Raw genomic sequence first — 15,225 nt, 5'->3', positions numbered from 1 at the left:
TAATGGCCAGTCACAGCAGAGCTGGCTTGGACAGAGAGTCTGAGGCAGCTGCCTTTGTTATCATTCTTTCTATTCTATTCTTAGCTTGGCTAGCCTTCTGAGATGAAACTTTTCCTTCTATTCTTTTTAGTATAGTTTTAATGTAATATATATCATAAAATAATAAATCAAGCCTTCTGAACATGGAGTCAACATTCTCATCTCGTCCCTCACCTGAAAATCCCTGTGAACACCATCACAGATGGTGACCCTCGAGTGAATGAGGAAGATTCATCACTTGGTGAGACCCCAGAGGGGCACTGCTACACTGGGTAAATCCCGAGTGTGTGGCATTGATGATTCACCTCACAAGTGACCACAGAAGTGGATTCTAGCCAGGAGCTGAAGAACTGAAGATCCTGATTTGAAAAGAGTTCACAGCAAAGGCTGACCACAAAGAGAACCTTTTGAAAAGCCTCCAGGGAAGATGTCCAGAAAGCCTAGCAGCATCACGCAACCTGCCAGAGCCTGGTGGACACTGTCACAAGGTACTGTTAGCTTTTCCCTTCCTGACGATGCTGCCCTATGCAGATTGTGGCTGCACATGTGGGGGAGGGTCCCCACAGAGGCAGAGGTTCAATTCTCAGAGGAGAAACTTATTGCCCTCTGGCAAAAATGGGGTGAAGAGGACAGAATTCCTATGGTGGAGAGACATTTCTATGAGTTTTTTTATGAGCAAAATTCCGTGGGTTTTTTTTACGGATATGCTCTATGCCCTTGATATGTTCACATGGGAATGCATGGAATCCATTTTCGAAGCTGCCATCGACCGTGGGCTGGGGTACCCACGGATTCATCCATCATTCAGGATGCTTTTCCCAGTCTTGAAACAGAAAGCAGCTTCCTTTCCGTGGATAGCTGATTGCAGGGGGCAGACCCCATTCTCCCCAGTTCCCACAGGAGAAGATCCTTTGGAAGACGATCTGCTGCTTCCTAGCCCCCCTGACTCACGGGGGGGGGGCGAAGTTCTGCCCGCAGCCGAAGAAGCTTTTTTTTCTGTGTCTTAGGAGCATGCTCAGACAGAGCCGCTTTTTACCCCCCCCCCTCGTTGCTCTCGGGGGGGATCTGAGTGGGCTGCACTGCCCCATCCAGCGCCACGAGCACTGCCTTGGCCAGCCCTGTGGACCCCGCCCCACTCAGCGCTGCGGGCGGCACCGGTCCCCGGGGCCCCACCTCCCGAGCCCGCAAGGCCACCCCACCCGCCCCGCAGCCGCTTCTCCGAGCAGCCCCGCCTGTGGCCCCAGCTGGTTCTGCGCATGCGCGGCCGATCTCAGAAGCACCGCTTCCTGCAGCTTTGCCTGTGTTGCTAGGCAACGCACTTGGAGACACTGGCAGTTGCCGGCAGCGTGCGTCCGAGGCTGCGCCGCCTGCGGATGCACTTAGGGCCGACCCAGTGCCGCCCTCGCTGCTCTCCCCAGCTGTCCCGCCTCTTCCCGCAGGGACAGAGCTCGCTCCTGTGCTCCCGCTCTCGGAGCCAAGTGAGACAATGGCGGCACTTTCCCGCGCACCTCTCGCACCCTCGCTGCCCCCACCGGCCCCCCCAGCAGCCTCGTCGGCTTCTGCCAAACCGATCCCAGTTCAGGATGACGCTGACAATGGCGCTGAGCCTGCGGGACCTTCATCACAGCTGCCCGCGGTCCTGCCGCCCCCAGCAGCACCTCTGGCATCCAGCGTGACTTCCCCCCCGAGTTTTTCGGGCTGCCCCGGGGCTGCCCTTGCGGGGGGTACTGGGACAGGGGAAGGGGGCGTCGGCCTCTCCTTCCGTGGAGGCATGGCCCGACAGTTGAGTACAGGCGCAGCCCGTCTGCCTGCTTTTAAACAGCGTTTTTGGCAGATTGGTCGGTGGTTCCCCCTTGGGGGTTGCAGTGCCTGCTGTCCCTCGCACATCCCAGCGGCGAGGGAGAGGTGGCTCCTGAAAGTTTTGCCTCTGGTCACCAGGTTGAAAAGGGCTGGCATGGTGCCGTGGGGCAGGAGGCGGGAACATCTTTTGCATTTGCATTGCAGAGGCAGAGGAAACAGCGGGAAGCGATCATCGCTCGCTTGCTGTGGGGAAAAAACATTCCCAGACCTGAGATGAAGTTTCTTGGGACAGCTTCTTTTTCCCCACTGCCGATGTGGGTCGGTGGTTCGGGGAGAAGGAAGCGTTTGGTCACTCATTCTGCCATTGCACGGGCAGCAGGGTGCTGGTTTGTGACAACACAGAGCCTGCCTCGTGGGCCCAGACTGGGCTGTTTGGCTCAGTTCCCTGGGCCAGGGCCTCCGCCTGGCCTTCTTTTAAGCTTGGGGGTTTTGCTTCCCCCGTCAGGTCCTGGGCGACCGTTTTGTTTGCCAGGTCTGGGGTTCCTGATCCTTCCAAGAGGGCCAGGGTCCCCCAGGACCTCTCAGGCTGTCTGCTGCTGCTGCTCTTTCAAAAAAAAAAAAAGAAAAAATTAAATAAAAAAGGTTGAAAGAGCTGGCAGCAGCTCGAAAGCATTGAAGAGCCAAAAACTTAGCCTCAGCCCAAGTGGTTCAATAAAGAGCTGTGGCCAAGACATTCCAGAAATTTTCTCTAAACTATTTGATCACTGTCAATGGATTTTTGATAACTATTGATGGATTTTTCTTTAGCAATTTGTTGTTTCAGGATTCTGCAAGCCTGTTTCAGGAACAAAAGAAACTTTCAGAGATGGCAAAGAGGAACATCTTCAGTCCATGGACTTTTCCTGAAACTCAGCTGTTTGGACTTGAATTTTCTTTGCATTGTTTTTGCATTTTCTTATATTGTAAGATTGTTTTAGTAATATGATAGAATTTTATGTTTTACAGGTGAAGAATTTCCCTGTTCATTCCACACCAGCACTTGACTGAGGTTTGATTGGCAACAGATAACCTGTCAAGTGTTTGTTCTTTCCTCTGCATGAGCCCAGCAGAGAAAATTACAAAGACTTTTCTTTTTAATTTAACTAAATAAAAGGTGACATGTCGCAGACATCTTTTCATTAAAAATCTTTCCTTAAGATTTTTTCTTCCTGAGAAGCTGAGAGGCTTCAGGAACAAAATGTAAACAATGGTTATCTGCTGCTGTGGAATGCAACAGGTGCATCTGTGATTGGTCTCCTGTGCTTGTTTGTACTTAATGGCCAGTCACAGCAGAGCTGGCTTGGACAGAGAGTCTGAGGCAGCTGCCTTTGTTATCATTCTTTCTATTCTATTCTTAGATTGGCTAGCCTTCTGAGATGAAACTTTTCCTTCTATTCTTTTTAGTATAGTTTTAATGTAATATATATCATAAAATAATAAATCAAGCCTTCTGAACATGGAGTCAACATTCTCGTCTCGTCCCTCACCTGAAAACCCCTGTGAACACCGTCACAAAGGCTAATTTAATTTTTTATGATACTGTATTATTTTAAAGAAAACTATACTAAAGAATACAGAAAGGATACTTACAGAAGGCTAAAAAGATGATAATGAAAACTTGTGACTCTTGCTAGAGCCTTGACACAGCTTGACCCTGATTGGTCAGTAAGTCAAAACAATTCACATGAAACCAGTGAAATAATCACCTGTTCGATAAACAATCTCCAAACACATTCCACATGTGAGCACAACACAGGAGAAGCAAATGAGATAAGAAATTGTTTTCCTTTTTCTCTGAGGCTTCTCAGCTTCCCAGGAGAAAATCCTGGGTGAAGGGATTTTTCAGAAAATATGACTGTGACATGTCACCCTTTATAGTATAAAGAAAATAAAAAGAGACTGCATTTGTAATTCTTCTGCTGGGCCCATGCAGAACAGAGAACAGACACATGTCGAGAGGTTTATCCATTGCCAATCAAAATGTCAGTCAAGTGCTTCCATAGAATGATCAAGCAGATTCTTTTCCTGTAGAACATCTACTTCTATCATAACACTAAAACAAGGCTTACAATATAAGATAATGCAAAAAAAAATGCAAAAAATCTTCATTGTTTCAAGTCCAAACAGCTGAGTTTCAGGAAAAGGTCCATTGACTGGAGATGTTGATCTTTGACATCTCTGAAGGTCCTTCTTGGTCCTGAAACAGCTTTGCAGAATCCTGAAACAAAGAACTGCCAAGAAATGTCACCAACAATTATCAAAAATCCATTGATATTTATCAAACAATATTGAAACCTTTAATTGAACCACCTGGGCTGAGGCTGACTCTTGGCTTTCCAGCACTTTGATCTTGTAGCTCTTTCCACCTTTTTTTTTTTTTCTTTTTTCCCTTTTTTTTTTTTTTTTTTAAGAAAGAACAGCAGCAGCAGAGGGTGTTTTGGACCCTGTGCCACTGGGCAGGACGGCGTCCCTGGCCCTGGTCCGGGTGGGTGGACCAAGGACCCCAGACCTGGCTCACAGAACGGTGGCCTGGGCCTGGGGATCAAAGCCCCCAAACCTGGCAGTGAGTGGGCCAAATGGCCCAGACCCGGCCCGCAGGGCAGGGTTTTTGTTCTCACAGCCTGCCCCCACCACGCTGACAGTGCCTTGGCAACAGGAGTGACCGAACGCCTCCTCCCTCTCCCCGCAGAACCACTGGTGCATGCTGGCAGCTGGGAAGGAGAAGCTTTCCCGGGGATCTCCATCCCAGATCTGGGGGTCTTCTTTCCCCAGAACAAGCGAGCAACGCCTGTTATCTACTGCGCCTCTCGCCTTCGCGGTACAAACAACAGTGTTCCCGCTTTCTGCTTCCCGGCACCATCTCCACCCCCTCCAGGTCTGAGGCCAGAGGCAGCACCTCTGGGAGCCACCTCCCCCACACTGCTGACGCGCGCAGGGGGAATCAGGCCTTCCGAGCCCCAATGAGAAGCCCCCAACCACACGAAAATCGGCCTGCAAAAAACTCTGTGTCCCAGAAAAACAGTGAGTTTCAAAGTGTTCAGCTGGGAGGCGCCTGAATACAGCTGTCGAGCTGTGCTGCCTCCACTGAGGGACAGGCCAGTGGCAGGCTCCGACACAGACGCTGATGCGAAGGACAGAGTCCCTGAAGGCGGCGGAACCGCGGCTGGGTGCGGCAGGGGCGCGCGAGGAAGCGCTGCCGCGCTCTCTCTTGGTTCCGGGCGGGGCAGCACTGGCGCGATCTCTATCTCTGCGGGAGGGGTTGTCAGGCTGGGCGCCGGCACCAAATCGGATCGCAGAACAGCTGCCGTGGCTTCCCCTGGATGCGGGGGGGACAGGGCAGGCGCACTCTGCGGCACCACTAAATCATTGCTTAGGAACACACTTGAATTTGCGAGGAGCATTTCCGGATGCAGTGGGAGCGGCGGAGGCGGCAGGGCAGGCGCGGTCTGCATCGCCGCTGAACTGTTGCTTAGCAACACACTGGAATCCACGAGGGGCAGTTCCAGAGATGGTTGGGAGCGGCGCTCGGGTCGGCGTGGGAGGTGGCGGGGCCACGGGCAGCTCTCTCATACCTACCGCAGGTTTTCGGGACCACACACAGCGACGGAGGCACGCCCCATCTTGATGACTGGCTGCCGTTGCTCACCGCTGCTGGCGATTGCGTTGCCTGGCAACCCGGGCGAAACAGCAAGAGACGGTGCTGCGAGCTGGAGGCCGGCGGCCGCCTCCCTCCGCGGGCGGGGCGAGACCAGCAAAGATGGCTCACACGCCCCAAGGGGGAAGGGAGCAGGGAGGGGAAACAGCTCCTTTTGCCCATGCTCCAGAGAGGCAGAATATATCTTCTGAGACGCGGGCAAAACGGGCCCCCCCCCCCCCCACCGTGCGGGGGAGCTGGAACCAGCAGTTCCTGTCCTTGGATGGATTCTTCTATTGGCTCTGGCGAGGGGGCTGGTAGCTCCCCGCATAAGACGAGGTGCCCCCCCCAAGGGGGTTCTCTTCCTCAGAACAGAGAAAAGAGCTGCATACGCTGGAAAAATTCGACACATGCCCTCACCCCGCTCATATTTCTCCCCAAAATAGAGATCCAGTGTCTGCCAGGCTCTCGGGTTCAGTGAGGACCTCCTATCTGTGAAAAACCCATTAAATTTTGCCCATCTGAAGAACTCATCGATATGAATATGAATTCTGTCCTGCAAAGCCCAAAATCTCCACATCCACATAGGGTTCTCCTCTGACTGAGAAAATTGAATTTCTGTTTCTGAAGGCACCTCTTCCCAACTGTACCCCCACATTTTGTGTAGGACAGTATTGTCAGGAGGGGAAGAGTTAACAGTACCTTGCGACAGTGTCCAGTTTCAGCAAGCTGGTCAGCATAGGAATTCTGTGAAGATCTCCTGACATGCTGTATGGGAAAATTCAGCAGATTTTCTGCGTGTTTAGCCTCGGCTGTGAACTCTGCCTGATATCAGGGTCTTGGTTCTTCAGCTCCAGGCTACAGCCAGCATCTGGGGTCACCATTTGCGGGGTGCCCAGATGAAGGAGGGAATGATGAATCTGACTCCATGTTCTTAGAAGGCTAATTTATTGTTTTATGATACTATATTATTTTAAAGATTACTTAACTAAACTGTACTAATCAGTACAGAAAGGATACTTACAGAAGGCTAAAAGGATGATAATGAAAACTCATGACTCTAGAGCCTCGACACAGCTTGACCCTGATTGGTCAGTAAGTCAAAACAATTCACATGAAACCAGTGAAATAATCACCTGTTCGATAAACAATCTCCAAACACATTCCACGTGTGAGCAAAACACAGGAGAAGCAAATGAGATAAGAATTTGTTTTCCTTTTTCTCGGAGGTTTCCCAGCTTCCCAGGAAAAAATCCTGGGCGAAGGGATTTTTCAGAAAATATGACTGTGACAGGCCAGTCACAATAGGATGTTTCTTCCACTCATTTCCAGTCAGGCTCACATCAGCTTCCACCAAAGTAAAATCCTGTGATCCTCCTATCATGCCAGTGATAGAGACAGATTCTGCCCCCACGTCTTGATGGGATTAATGTGCATTGCGCACCAGTATTGACCAAGGCTTTTTATTTTTGTGGTTCTGATGTGCCATACCAATGAATCCACACAGTCCAGAAAACATGGTTTTCCCTAGCCTCTACCTGGCCAGAGGCAGGGCCCCTCTAAGCCTGGTTATCCCTCTTTTCTTGGGCATATGTCTTGGAGGTTCCTTCAAGGGGATTGGACATGTCATCATCATACCTGACAGTTCAGCTATGGGCAACTGGAGCTGCTTTCTTTTTGCTGAACTTCCTCTCTGAGTTTTGCCTTCCTTCAATTCATGCACCTGTTGGGCCAGAGCAGCAGTAGATTTTCCATCCCATCCCATCTCTTCATATTTTCTCCGCAATCACGCAGGAAGAACCACAGCTCAGCTCGTGGGGTGTACCTTCTCTCTCCATCTGGGAAACATCTGCATTGCATACCAGAACCTCTGATCTGTACTGCTGAGATTTGGAGAAGGTCTTTAATCCCATCTCTGAGCTACTTATGATTCACCTCTATCCTGTCTTCTAATTTCTGCAGACATATTTCCACCGCTGCGATTCTGGCATGTGTTGGGCCATGTAAATCATCTGCATATGCTTGGAGCTTCTTCGCCACATCAAGCACAGTCTCATCCCTGTCGTGCCGCTTTATTATTGCTAAAGCAGAAGCATATTCATGTGGCCCAAGTCATACAAGTTTTTGCCACATCACAGATGTACATGGTACCAAGTCTGGATTCCTAGTTGTTATGTCACCTTAGAAGATAATCTCTGCCACTCCATTTTTCTCATGTGTTGGATCTCTTGTTCGATAGTCTTCTGTGGCATTCACATTCTCTGAAAAAATTCCTTCACCCAGGATTTTTCTCCTGGGAAGCTGAGAAGCTTCAGAGAAAAGGAAAACAATTCCTATCTCATTTGCTTCTCCTCTGTTTTGCTCATGTGGAATGTGTTTGCAGTTTGTTTACCCACAGGTGATTGTTTCATTGGATTCTGGTGTGAGTTGTTTTGACTCTTCGGCCAATCGGAGACAAGCTGTGTCAAGACTCTGGAAAGAGTAACGAGTTTTCATTATTATCTTTTTAGCATTTAGTAAGTATCCTTTCTGTATTCTGTAGTATAGTATAGTATTCTTTAATATAACATAGTATTGTAAAATAATAAATTAGCCTTCTGAGAACATGGAGTCAGATGCATCATTCCTGCCTTCGTCAGGGCAATCCCAGCAAATACAATAGTCTTCCACTGGGTTTGCTGCATATAGAGATCGTCTGCACACAGGTATCTTTGTGTTACACTTTCCAAGACCCGTGCCCAGAGGCTGTGAGGATTAGCCCTCCTCATCATTCCTTGGTCAATGATGGGATCATGGGACAGGGATCCCAAATGCCTTGCTTCAGTGACATCCAGAATTGTAGCCTCGCCTGCAACATCCCAAAGACGGACTAACCAACTAATTACGGATTCATCAGGTCATCAAGTGTAATCCTTCCTTAGGCCCCGAAGGTCCTTCAGGGAAAAGGAATCAATATTAGCTTCTGATCTTTTGCCAGTTGCTTTGACTCCTGATTTTATGTCAGGATTGTTAAGGATCCTTCTCCTGCATCATCATCCACTGGTCAATCGGTCTTGTCTGTGCACTTTCTGCTTCTCGTGCTAGTAGCAACAGCCATTGGTTTAGGTTTATTGTCTGGTTCAGCTACTGGCTTCGTAACTGGGCTGTTGGCTGCACCTTGAGTGACTGGGATAGCTGCTGATTTATCTCCCTGCCCCCCTTCCTCTGTCTGCTGCCCTACAGTATCTAGAATTGTGCAATAAGCATAGGCCAGGGCCCAGCTTATTGCAATGATCTTTTTCTCCTTAGGGTCATCAGGGCACTTCTCTTTCAGGTATTTCCCCACCTCAGCTGGGTTCTGAATTTGTTCACGTGGAAAGTCCCAGACTATAAGGTCAGAAAATTCCTTCAGGATTTTGCCCAAATCCTCCCATTTCCCACACCACCCAGGATTTTCCACACCTGGGTCTACTCCTGGGTCAGGGGTCTCATCAGCCCGTCTAGAATCTCAGCCCTCATTCTAGAGAAGCTGCAGACTGTATAGAAGAAGCTTACCAGATTAAATACCAGAAAGATGGTGTCTTTAACATTTAGGGGAAACTGAACATTCTCCAATAGGGAGGTAACAGATTCAGAGGAGAAGAAGGAAAGCAAAGGCTGAAAAGCCTCATCCCCTGCTCCTCCTCTAACCAAATGGGTGCATAACCATAGCTATGAACCATTCATACCTGGAACAGACCCTAGCACCTTTATAAACTTCCTACAAGTCATTACCTCCAAGCCCAGCCCATTAACTATTCTAATCAGTGCTCCTCTACTGCAAAAACTATGTATTGGGGACAATACCGGAGCTATTTCTGGATAAGAAAATAAACCTAGGGACCATAGACATATTAAGAACTCAAAAAAACCTAGGGACCAGGAACACATGCAAGCCTTCACCCCAAGAGACATTATGAATTCAAACAACATGGCTACTAACTGCTCTATACCAACAGAGAGTAATAGCAACTAAAATACAATTAGAAAAGGTTTTTTTCCACTCTCTCGAGCCATGTGTTGGGCGCCAAAAATTTTTCCTAGTTTTAGGCAAATGTGGGAGAAAACCTCCAAAAGGGGCCCCCCCAAGAAAGCAAACCCACATGACCCCTCCCCCCAACCAGTTCGGGAAGGATTTCCTCAGAGAGAAGTTGAAAAAAACCTGTTTATTTAACAGGCAAAGCACTCTCTAGCACAACAAAATGAACAATAGCAGATGACAAAACTCATTCGCTGCTCTGAAGAGATGACAAATTCAGAAAATCTCTCTGGTGGGTGGTCACTCTCTTATCAGTCACTCCGGCACTGGGAAAGGCTGCTGACCAGAGTAGGCCCTGGTAAGCTACAAAGTGCAAGCTCTCAGTGTTTCCCCGGGTCTCAGTCCGGAGCAGGTTTGAACAGTTCCAAAAAAAGGGAAAGAAAAACAGTCCAGGGAACTTCTGTGCCTCATCTAGTTAAACTAACTAAACACCAACAGAGTGCCGTGTTCTGCCCCATCCATGCCCAGACACCACAGTGGAGGAGTGAGAGCAGACTGATAACAAAACTCTGTGCTTCTTCTTCTCCCTGCCTTCGCTCTCAGAGCCAGTCTTGAAGGCACAGAATATAATATCCAGCATAAACAGAACACACGATTGGGGATACAAGCATCATAACGTCACTCCAGGACATGGTGGCAGCAAATTCTTCCTGCAGTAGGAGCAACTTGACCATTTCCCTCTAATCCTAAGAGCAGGAGAGAGAGAAGAGCTGAGCCTAGCCCCTCACCCCTCAGCCAAAACCTCCTGGTATCTCTCCCCTTCCCAAAGACAGCCCCTCATCTAAGAGGCTGCAGCTAGCTGCACCCCTTCCCCCCACTTTGGCCACTTATTTTGTCTCTCTTAAGTACCAGTCATTATTTTCTCTTAGGCAACAGATGAGAGAAAATTCCCTGAGAGAAAGGAAAAAAAACCCCAAACTTTTAACTTCCAACAGATGATCAGTAGCTCTACAGTAAAACTAAGTGTAAGAAGGAAGCAAAATATGATACTTTAATCTAGACTATAGACAGATTTTAGTGCTAGAGACAAAATGAACTATTTCTGAGGTCTTTTGGTTTTGTCAGTCTCTAAACCTACAGACAAGATATTCTGGGAAACAAGAGGTGCTGGGAAAAATTTGTCTGTCCATGGTAATTCATGTAGCTCTTATTCTCTTATGTTGCTGTTAGAATTAGTGGCTATGATCATGATATAATTTATCTTTTTTCTCCTTTCCCTTCCACCCCTGGCCAGTATGACTTCTCACTGGAAAAGAAAACAATTGAATGGGCTGAAGATATCAAAAGAATTGAAGCTGCCCAGAGAGAAGCTGCACACAAGGCAGAAGAAGCACTAGCAAAATCAAAAGCAGCTTCAGAGGACATCACCAAAATGGGGTTCTCAGAGGGACCTTGCCCTGAAGTCACACCTATTCCTATTAACCCCATCCTTGCTAGCCTGCAGCACAATAATATTCTTACTCCCACACCAGCAAACAGCAGTGCTGTGAAGCAAAAGGTTCTCAGTCCACCTCATCCAAAAGCAGACTTCAACCCAGCTGATTTTGAATGTGAAGAAGACCCTTTTGATAAACTGGAATTAAAAACTATCAATGATAAGGAAGAATTAAAAAATATCCTGGAAATTCATGTTGGTACTACTAGGCCTATTATTGCCCAGGTATTTGATAATACATTTCCCAAAGTAGAGTCTGAGTCTGTGTTGCAAGATGAGAAAGTTCTGACATCCACAGAAAGGGCTACATTGGATTTCAAACCCCTTCACAAACCAAATGGCTTTATCACTTTACCACAGTTGGGAAACCGTGAAAAGATGTCTTTGTCTTCCAAGGTGTCACTGTCCCCTGTCACTTCAGTGAGCAACATCAAATCCCTGTCCTTTCCTAAACTTGACTCTGATGAGAGTGATCAAAAATCACCAAAGCTTATGAGCACTTTCCACAGCACTACCTGTCTCCACAACGACACTTTTCTCAGCTCTTTGCAGACCTGTGCTCAGAGTAAAACCAGTGAACTGAATGGACACCATATGGTGGGTCTTTCTGCTCTAAATGAGGACAGTGGCATGGAGACATCAACATTATCCTCTTCATCCAGACTGCCTTCCCTGGCTGCATCAACAGTTTGTACAGAAGAATCATCTCAAAGCACAGCGATTATGGTAAACACAGTGGATTAGAGTTGGGGTTGCTGGGGAGATGTGGAGTTTTCAAGGTGCAGAGACAGATGTTGCTTCTAAAATGTCCTGTGGTTTTACGTTCATTTAATGGGAGAGATGTATAGATCATGTGCGGTAGTTCTTCTTCATTTATGTTGCAAATTGATCAATTAAACAGCTCTTCATGCTGGCAGTTCTGAACCTCAGATTATTACTTCACACGTTCCCCTAAATCTAATATTTTTAGACCAGTTTTGGTGATTTTGCTTTCAGCTTTTTGGTACTTGTTCATAGTTGCACACCACTGAGATAAGCATATGAGATCTTTGTACAATCTTGTGTTTTGTCTTATCCAACTGAGATATATAAGATTCTGAACTGCTTTTATGTTTTGAATTAAATCTCTTCTAGATTTGTTCTTCAGTTTGCTGATATATTAGCTGGAAATAGTGGAAATGCCAGCTTTTCAAGGAATAGATGCAATCACAAATTAAAAGACACATGTGCTTTGTCACTTGGGAGAAAAAGTGCTTGCAGTTAACCTGGAGTGAAAGAATTGTCTTTTTTTTAAATGTTTAATTTATTTATTTTCTTTGTGAGATAATTTTTTAAATTTACTGTCTTCCTTGTAAAGGAGGGGGCAAGGATTGCTTTCTGAATACTAAAAGCAGTCTGGAGGAAAATCTTGGATCACTTACGTCACAGTTGGTTGCTGTACAGCTCTGAGACAGGAATTTTATGTTTCATTTCTTCAAACTGGTAGCAAGTTCCAAAATTATTTTGGGGACACAACTTCACACCAGTTATTGTCTAGGAATAAGAGCAGAAATTTGAGTAAGTTTTGAGGTTAGACCCCAGCTAGCAACAAAGCTCCAGGCAGCCACTCGCATCATTCCCCTGCCAGCAGGAATGGAGAGACAATCAGAAGCAGACAAGCAAAAAAGGCCTTGATGCTGTGCAAATGCTATTCAGCAATAACAAAAACATTTCTATGCTATCAACATCGTTTTCTGCACAAATCCAAAACATACTAGTCCATACTAGCTCCTGTGAAGAAAATTAACTCTACCTCAGTCAAAACCAGTACATTCCACCCCTTATTCCTGTTTTGGTGTGAAAACACAGGTGTCTGTTAAGGAAGGCTGGAGACTTCCTTAAAATAGAGAATGTAAATCGCCTCCATCCAAATTATTATAATTTTGAAATTAAGGAGCTCTCAGGCAAAGATATGGGCGTAGGAATAACAGTTCTTCATTAGGAAAGAAAATTAAAATAAAATAAAAATGCAGTAATACGAAACAATACTGACAGAGTCAGAATATGACCTGACACCCTGTTGGTCAGGGTGTTGGTAGCAGTCCAATTAAGTGGTGGCTGCAGTCCTCTTGGAGTGACAGATGTGGTTCTGTTGAAGCAGTGATCTTGGAGAAGGGTGTAGTTTTCCTCTGGAGATCCAGTGGTGGTGTAGATGGGCCTGGTCTTCCTCTGGGAATCCATTAGAAAAGGCTGCTATGGTGTTCCAAATCTCAGATTATATCCAGGTAGGAATGCTTGGCTCCTCCCCCTGAACAGAGCATCATACAATGGGATGATGTAATTTCATCAGTCATGCAGTGAGACTCAATGGCCCATTAACAGAGGATATTTCCCCAGAGAGAGGATTGGTTGTGGAAGAGATAAAGAAAACTGCCCCACCTGGTTTTAACAGGCGGCCCAATTAACAGAAGATAACTGCCCCACCTCTAACAGAAGGCAATAGAATACACACCCCCAGCCATATCTTCCATTTCTATCCTAAGACAATTCCATGGTGTTTACATAATGTGCAGGTCCTACACTATCCAATACAAGCTCATTAACCACCCCACTCCTTCCCATTCTTTGATATAATACACAGATATCATTCCCTTATTCTGCAGATCAGGACACTGCTGCTTTTAAGGCTTCTCTCCTCCATTCGTTCATTTGGTTTCTGTTTGTCCTGGTTTCAGCTGGAGTAAATTTCTTCTCAGTAGCTGTTACAGTGCTGTGTTTTGGATTCAGAATGAGAATGGTGTTGATAACACAGCAGTGTTTCAGTTTTTTGCTAAGTCATGTTTATCCTTAGTCAAGGACTTCTTTTTTCCTTGTCTCATGCTCTGCCAATAAGGAGATTTGCAAAAGACACTGGGAGGGGGCATAGCTGGGACAGGTAACTCAAACTGACCAAAGGGATATTCCAAACCTTAGAACGTCATGCTCAGTTTTTAAACTGTTGGGAGTTACCCAGAAGGGCAGCCAATCTGGATTCAGGAAGGAAGGAGGAAGAGGGTGTCTGGCATTGGTCAGCAGGTGTTGAGTAATTGCATTTTGCATCACTTGTTTTTTCCCTTTTTATTATCATTATCATCATTTGCCATTATCGCTGTATTTTACTTTATTTTCAATAATTAAACTGCTCTTTTCTCAAGTTGCAAGTTTTACTTTGATTCTTTTCCTCATTCCACGGGGGCGGAATAGGAGAGGGGGGGGTTGAGCGAGTGGCTGCATGGTGTTTAATCTCCAGCTGGGCTTAAACCATGACACTGTCATAGTAATTCCTGTAACATACAATTCAAATAATGTCTGGCAACAATTTAAAGGTATATCCATTACAATCTCCACCCCTGGTCCTTTTGGGCCAGGTTATAGCGTTTAACACTGCAATGAACTCCCCTTGTTTCCAGCCTGGCTGCAACAAGGGGTTTCCTGCTAGAGTCCACCATTATTAGTCCCCATCATAGTCCTCTATGGCTGCAGGGAGACAGCTTCCTCACCATGGTCTGCACCACAGACTGCAAGGAATCCTTGTTTCCCCTGCTCCTGCATGGGGTGCCTCCCATGGGAGACAGTCCTCCACAAACTTCTCCAATATGGGTCCTTCCCATGGGCTGCAGTTCTTCACAAACTGCTCCAGTGTAGGTCCCTCATGGGCTCACAAATCCTGACAGCAAACCTGCTCCAGTATGGGCTATTCTCTCCACAGGTCCTGCCAGGAGCCTGCTCCAGTGCTGGCTTCTCATGGGATCACAGTCTCCTTTGGATATCCACATGCTCCTCTGTGAGGCTCCTCCACAGGCTGCAGGTGGATCTCTGCTCCTGTGTGGACTCATCCATAGGTCACAGTCCCTTCAACTTGAGTTCACACTGGAGTTCCAGCCTGTCCATTACAGCAGCAGTGCCCTGGCAATCTGCCAGCCCAGGCATATCACCATTGCTGTTATCTAAACACTCCCAGGCACAATACAGTGAGGTGATGAGTAGCACAGCACTACAGAAAGCAGAGGAAGCAAAAACCAGCCACTAGTGAGCACTAGACTCTAAAACAGTCAGGCAAGCAAGCCCATGGCAAGCGCAGGACCCTGCCAATTAATAAACAGCACTAACAGCTATAAATTTGTCCTAGCACATTCCAATCAAATCTGTTATCTTGAACCCTTTGATCCCCATGTTGAGTGCCAAAAAGGACTGTTGTGGTTT

At 46.9% G+C, this 15,225-nt stretch overlaps 1 protein-coding gene across 7 annotated transcripts in view; it reads left to right on the top strand.

The window, feature by feature from the left end:
- The window catches only part of LOC135460517 (ubiquitin-associated protein 1-like), a 104,870-nt gene that overhangs the window by 66,651 nt on the left and 22,994 nt on the right, over positions 1-15,225 (top strand). For 6 of the 7 annotated variants that reach the window (XM_064737379.1, XM_064737380.1, XM_064737378.1 and 3 more), the window contains one exon: positions 10,804-11,730. The exons of the other annotated variant lie outside the window; for it this stretch is intronic. In XM_064737379.1, coding sequence (XP_064593449.1) covers positions 10,804-11,730 — 927 coding nt within the window. The remainder of the gene's footprint in view (positions 1-10,803; positions 11,731-15,225) is intronic. 7 annotated transcript variants of the gene reach the window in all.

Source organism: Zonotrichia leucophrys, unplaced genomic scaffold (assembly GCF_028769735.1).
Source record: "Zonotrichia leucophrys gambelii isolate GWCS_2022_RI unplaced genomic scaffold, RI_Zleu_2.0 Scaffold_52_357736, whole genome shotgun sequence".
Classification (NCBI taxonomy): domain Eukaryota; kingdom Metazoa; phylum Chordata; class Aves; order Passeriformes; family Passerellidae; genus Zonotrichia; species Zonotrichia leucophrys.
Note: the sequence above shows the minus strand (reverse complement) of the source record. Positions and strands in the feature narration are given on the sequence as shown.